The sequence below is a fragment of the Peromyscus maniculatus genome, chromosome 21, assembly GCF_049852395.1.
Source record: "Peromyscus maniculatus bairdii isolate BWxNUB_F1_BW_parent chromosome 21, HU_Pman_BW_mat_3.1, whole genome shotgun sequence".
Classification (NCBI taxonomy): domain Eukaryota; kingdom Metazoa; phylum Chordata; class Mammalia; order Rodentia; family Cricetidae; genus Peromyscus; species Peromyscus maniculatus.
Window position 1 is genome coordinate 27,742,496 of NC_134872.1, and position 6,749 is coordinate 27,749,244.

At 52.3% G+C, this 6,749-nt stretch overlaps 1 protein-coding gene across 1 annotated transcript in view; it reads left to right on the top strand.

Annotated features, from left to right (window-relative positions):
• Positions 1-4,247, top strand: part of Slc29a3 (solute carrier family 29 member 3) — a 36,338-nt gene extending 32,091 nt beyond the window's left edge. The window contains exon 6 of the mRNA XM_006972695.4: positions 2,501-4,247. Coding sequence (XP_006972757.1) covers positions 2,501-3,155 — 655 coding nt within the window. The 3' untranslated portion in view covers positions 3,156-4,247. The remainder of the gene's footprint in view (positions 1-2,500) is intronic.
• Positions 4,248-6,749: the final 2,502 nt, after the last annotated feature.

Consider the following 6,749-nt stretch of genomic DNA (forward strand, 5'->3'; position numbering starts at 1 on the left):
CCTCCTTGTGGTATTTAACCTTAGGGCTGTTCCCAGAGTGGCACTGTGGCCTTGAGGGTCTTTTCTTGTGTCGTTGTCTCTGAGTGGAATGACACTTTGAGAGTCCCCACAGCCCTGCTTTCATCACACCCCAGTACTGCCTCCATCAGATGGTGTACTGCCTCCATCAGATGGTGCTTATCAGTTCACCTGGGCAGGCCGAAGACTTTCCTGCTGGGCCTCCTGGGGCCCTGCTGTCCCTGAAGCATCTGTATCTTTGCTGGTTAAACCTGGGACAGGAATCCTGTTTGCAGAAACTCATGGGTTGGTGCTCATGGAGGGCTGAACGCAGAGGTCTGCACTGACTATTTCTCACTTCAAGGGAGCTCCCAGTGCATGCTCAGGAGCTGCCATAAGCCCGGAGTCACCAGATGACTCCCACCACTGCCTCAGCTGCTCTCAGCCATGAGCTGGGGGACACCAGCTTGGGCTTCTGGACCTCCTGTGCTGGCCGGTCTTATGTCAACTTGACGTAAGCTAGAGTTATCTGAAAGGAGGGAGCCTCAGTTGAGAAAACACCTCCATATGATCCATTTTCTTAATCAGTGATTGATGAGCGAGGGCCCAGTCCATTGCAGGTGATGTTGTCCCTGGGTTGGTGGTCCTGGGTTCTATAAGATATATATTACAGCCATTGTAATATGTCCTTTATGCACGCACGCACGCATGCACGCACATGTATATATGCATATATAAAACCAGTTCTGTACCTCAAGCAGTGAACCCTGACTAATACATCAGTAGACCAACATCGTGAGTTTACAGTGGTCAGAATTTTAAAAGGATGAGATACGTGCTGTCACAGAGAGAAACAGACGAGTCACTTTGCTCAGAGCTTGCAAAGGACAGAGCCCAGATAAGTGGCACTTTCTGTCTGAAGAGCAGTTTCTGGCTAGCAGAACTGTATTCTAGTTTGATTATATTATAGTTTCAGTAGTAGCAATAGTGTGTTTTCTTTGTCTTTGTCCCATTGAGCTGGGGTCTCCTTGAGATTGCAGTGTGCTGGAAGGTAACCTTGAACTCCCGATGCTCCTGCCTCTACCTCCCAGGGCCTGTGATCACAGGTATATACCACTGTGCCTGGCTTCTTCCTAACAATCTACTTTTAATTTTGTTTAAAATTTGTGTTATTACCATGTATGTATGATGTGTGTGTGTGTGTGTGTGTGTGTGTGTGTGCATGCGTGTACACATATGGAGGTCAAAGGACAACTTAAAGACGTTTGTTCTCTCTGTCCACAATATAGGTTAAAAGTTGAACCCACTGGTCTTTTCTAGAAATACTCGGGGATGTGTGTTCAGGTGTATGCATGCATTACACTCTGCCCTGGGTCTGGCAGTACTGAAAGTCTGGGCCACCCTGAAAGCCATCTGTAGGGGAGCAATTCAAGTGTATGCTAAGCTGTGCTTCAGTGACAGAAGGGGGGGGGAGCCACGTGTGTGACAGGAGGGCCACAGTTAGTGTTGTTCAGACTGTGATAGGTGTGTGTTTATGAATGCTGGGATGCGGGACCTAGGCTGTTGTGGGTGTTATTTGTAAAAAGTATTTAGGCATTATGGCTGAGGTCTTAAGAGCTGTGTAGCTGGACTCGATATTCAGAAATCTGTGTGTGTGTGTGTGTGTATACGTGTGTAAAATTTCTCAGGATTGTGTGTATGTGGGGGTGCTGTTTTTGCTTATTTTTTGAGACTACCTACTAGGTAGCCTAGGCTACCCTGGAACACACTATGTAGCCTCGGCTGGCTTCAACTCACTGTGTAGCTAAGAATGACTTTGAACTTCTGACTCTTCTGCCTCTACTTCCTGAGTGCCAGCATTACATATGAGCTACCATGTCTAGTTTATGTGGTGCTGCGGATCAAACCCAGGGTGTCAAAGATGCTAAGCAAGCACCCGGCTAACTGAGCCACACTTCCGCATCCCTGTTACCCGCTTCGCCACATCATTTTAGTTGTTTGGTTTTGAGACAGGGTCTCACTATGTAGCTCAAATGGGTCCCAAACTCATTGCAATCCTTCTTCCTCAGCCTCCGAAGTGCCAGGGTTGCAGGCCTGAGCCATCACACTGCTTATATTTTTTAAAAATTGACCTAAACTTCCCCTTTCCACCACAAAACAAAACCAGGCCAGGGCCTCCACTCACCATGCAGTGATACTGGCTGGTTTCCTGTCCCTGCACATGGTATGGTCCAGGGACCAGGGTCCAGGGACTGGGGTCCAGTCTGGCGGGCTGGCCAGGGATGACACAGGCCATCTCTAACAACCTGTTCCTCCCACATCATGTTGTGAGATCCTGGCCAAGAGGTTCCCAGGGCTTGGGCTTTGCCTGCTGGGTCTCTGTGGGCTGCTCTGAGTACCCCACAGTGGTTATGCAGACTCTGAGGTCTCCTTCTGTGTCCCTGGAGTTACTGAATGAGCGGTTCCATAGTGACCCATTGACCATGTCACTGTCCCTCTGCAGGTACTACATGAGGCCAGTTGCCCCAGTCCACATATTTTCTGGTGAAGACAGCCCATCACAGGACGCTCCTGGCACCTACTCGGTGGCCCCTGGGTCCAGAGTGGTACACACGCCACCCCTCGGACCTATCCTGAAGAAGACGGCCGGCCTCGGGTTCTGTACCATCTTCCTCTATCTTATCACTGCCCTCATCTTTCCTGCCATCTCCACCAACATCCAGTCCATGCACAAGGGCACCGGCTCCCCGTGGACCTCCAAGTTTTTTGTGCCCCTCACTGTCTTCCTCCTTTTCAACTTTGCTGACCTCTGCGGCCGACAGGTCACAGTCTGGATCCAGGTGCCAGGTCCCAGGAGCAAGGTGCTCCCCGGACTGGCGCTGTTGCGTGTCTGCCTCGTGCCTCTCTTCCTGCTCTGTAACTACCAGCCACGATCACACCTGACTGTGGTACTCTTCCAGTCCGACATCTACCCTGTGCTCTTCACCTGCCTGTTGGGGCTCAGTAACGGCTACCTCACCACACTGGTGCTCATCTATGGGCCCAAGATCGTGCCCCGGGAGCTGGCGGAGGCCACTGGTGTAGTGATGTCTTTCTACATGTCTGTGGGCTTGATGCTGGGTTCAGCCTGTGCAGCCCTGCTTGAACACTTTATCTAGTAGGGGTGGCGAGGATGTGTGTACCGTGTGAGGCTTGGGCCCTTGGGAGAGTCGCACGGGGGAGCCGAGGTCTCAGATGGTGTTAAGCAAGGGGCTGGTGTTTTGCTTGGTGCGGAGCAGAACCCACTCGGGCTGCCTTTCTCTAGGGGTGCTTTTGAGCCACATCCTTGCACATTTTGTGCAAGGAAGGAAACATTCCAGACACAGCCCAGCATGGTGGCTTAAACCTGTAATCCCAGCATTCACAAGGCTAAGCTGGGGGACTGCTGTGAATTCGAGGCCAGTCTGGCAACATAGTGAAACCCTAACTCAAAAAAAAAAAAAAAAAGCTAAAACAAAAACCCCAAGACATTCCAAACACTTCAAGAGAACACTCCAGAGCCATTTGAAGGACACAGTCGTGGCTAGGATATAGTGCTTGTTTCTCATTCATGAAGGGAAGCCCTGACTCCCATCCCCAGCACTGCGTAAACTGGACATGTTAGTAAAAGCCTGTAATCTTAGCACTTGAGAGGTAGAAGCAAGAGGATCAGAAGTTCAAGGTCATCCTCAGCTACACGGGGAATTTGAGGCCAACCTGGGCTACATGAGACACTGTCTCAAAGACAAAAAAAAGTACAGTTGTAAAGAGGGGGTCTGTTACCTTTGTGGCTAATAAGTAGCCTGTCTAACTTGTGTTCTCACAAGGCCAGAACCCAGCCTCACTGTTTCCGGCTGGCAGCAAGCTGGGAGAGAATCTTCAGTGTTTCCTCCACTGAAGGTGGCTCCTGGATTCGAGGTCCCCTCTGCTATGGCCAGTACTCAGACCTAGGGCCCAAGCATGTGCTGATCCCTGGGCTCTGTGGGTGAGAGTAGACAATCTGGAAAGACCCACAAGGCGGGCTTCCTAACCCTTCCTACCTGAGGCCTGGGCTCCTGAAGTCTCTCTGTGTCAGGGCCTGGGCCTGGTAGGCCTGGTCTCCCGATGAGGACCATGTGGCCCAGTGGCCTGCAGCCTGTTTAAGGCAGGGGAAGTCTTTCTAACAGTCATGTTTACAGCCTGTTGGGGCACTCGGTTCAAGGGCATAATAAATACTGGGGTTCTCAATGTGAGCATTGTTGGCGTCTCCATCAGTTGAGGTCTAGGCAGGAAACAGCGTGCTGAGATTGGGTGATTTGGAGGGATGTGGGGACAGGTACAGGAACCCCAAGGACTTGGGGTTCACTACCTTCCCCGTTGCTGTAACGAAATACCCAAATAAAGCTGCTCGAGGAATGCAAGGTTTCTGCTGGCTCTCGGTTTAAGGGGGGCACAGTCCCCTGTCATCAGGGTGGGAAAGGCACAGCAGTGGATGTGGAAGTGGCTGATCACACTGTACACGCAGTCCAGACCTCAGCCCATGGGATGGAGCGGTGCTGCCCACCTTCAGGGTGGGTCTTCCCTCCTTAGTGGTACTCCTCTGGAAACATCCTAGCAGACACTCATGTCTCCATGGTAACTCTAAATCCAGTCTCATAGACAATGGAGATTAACCATCATGCTATTGAAGACCCAGTAAGATCGAGGCCTTTCACACTCAGCCTGAAGAGGGAGAGCCCTTCTAGAGCGTAGGCATGTGATCTTGCTTGGGGCGAGCAGGGGCAGGCCCAGACAGCTGGGAGGCAGAGACTCCCTCCTCCACCCACCCACCCTACATACATCCCTAAAGATTATACAACTGCCTGAGAGGGTGGAAACGTGAGCTGGGGGGGGGGACGGGACGCAGGAGGATGTCCTGCCTGAGGTGTTGCCCAGCAGGGCCAGCTGTCACCTTTGCTGCGTAGGTCTCCAGACGTCAGTGCCAAGGTGACTGATGCTCAGCAGAAATCAGAGTTCAGTTCCCGACGGTTGCAGTTGGGATGGTTTCGGGAGAGGACCTCCAGACTCAGTCGCCCCACCCAGGAGACCATGTCCCCTCACATTCGACATACTTGCATGAAGTGACATGGATACCAAGTCCTGGTTTGACAGATGCCAGGGGCTGTTCTTCTGGGAGAAAAGCTGGCTTGGGGACCAGGTAACTTCACTAGACCAAGCGTCCTTTCTCAAGGTTCCTGCAGAGAGAGGAGAGCTCATCCCCAAGATACGGCTACCCTCTGAGCCAGGAGCCGATGGAAGAGCGTGGGCTGGGGGATCCTGCAGATGCTGAGTAAGTGGGAGGCAGTGTAATCCCCCGCCCTGGTGCTGGTGGCATTAGCTTTTGCTCCCTAGTGTCACCCGCTTTGCACTCCCGCTCCAGCTGAAGGATGGGAGAAGACACCCTTGAGGGGGTTTCTAAACTTGAATCTAGTAAAAAACAAAACAAAGGGGGGGGGGAAACAATCTGCCTTCTATTCCTCCCTCCCCGTGACCCATGTAATGCTGTGGATGGTCTGGGATGTGGGTCTGGCTGGTGACTCATCCCAACCTCGGGTATGCTGGAAGTGGACCATGTGTCTGGTTAAAGAGAAATAGCGGGGTGTGTGTGTGTGTGTGTTGGACTGCTCTCACATGCTCTGATGAAGGGGTGGCTCTCGGGGACAAGGGTAGCATCTGAGTGGACAGGAAGGTGGTAGCAGCTGTGGTCTGACAGCAACCAGACAGAGGGATGAGTCGGTGCCCATCCCGAGCATAGAGGAGAAAAGTGGCTGCTCAGCTGGCAGGGTTATCTCCTTTCGACTCACCTGAGTGGGCATATGCCCAAAGAGCCATCCCTCTCAGAGAGGGGAGGGAGAGAGGAAGGTGCAGTTCCAGGCAGGGGCAGACACGCGCCTTCAGGTGGTGAGCAGCACATGGGCGTGAGTCTTCTGACCACAGTGACCTTGTCGAAGCAGTTCAGACACTCAGGAGTGTGAGCATCCTGCTGTGGCAAGGGAATTCTTCTATGTAGATTCCCTGCCCTGAGCTGGAGATGAACTCAGTAACGCTCAGAGAGGTCAAACAACTCTCCCAGGGTCACTCAGCTGATAAATGGCGTAGATAGACGTCAAACCTCGTTCTTCCCAGACTCACAAGTCCTTATCCACCCTCCTTTCTTGCTCTCCTGGTTCAACTTGAGCTTTCTCCGTGGTCCTGACTTTGTGTTATTGAGAGAGGGTATACCCTGAAGCCCGGTTTAGCTTCAAACTCAAGATTCTTCTGCCTCCGTCTCCCAAGCAGTAGGCATAATTAACTGCCCGTTAAGCAGTTAAGCACAGTGCCTACCTTTGTCTCCTTGGTTCTTTGTGCCATCCGGATATATTGCTCAGAACCCTGGCCTGGTGCTGGCTATGCTGGACCGAGAGGTGCGCTGGTGGGATTCCCGCGAGCCAGAGCCCACTTCAGTCCTGCCCCAGCCCAGAGCACACCCTCACCTACTTGCTGGGCAAAGGATCTGAGATTGCTAAGGCCCTGGCTCGCTTTCTCCCATGTGCCCTTCCTCCCCCATACCAGCCACGGCCATGACTGTCACTCCAGCCTGGAGAGTGGGACATGGGAAACAGTGTGGGTGTCAGAAAGTCTTACTCCCTGTGGAGTGCAAGTCAGCCTTCCTGTGTGTCTTGATTCCTCGTCTCTAAAACCAAGGCAACAGTCAGTCCCATGACAGTGACAGCGTG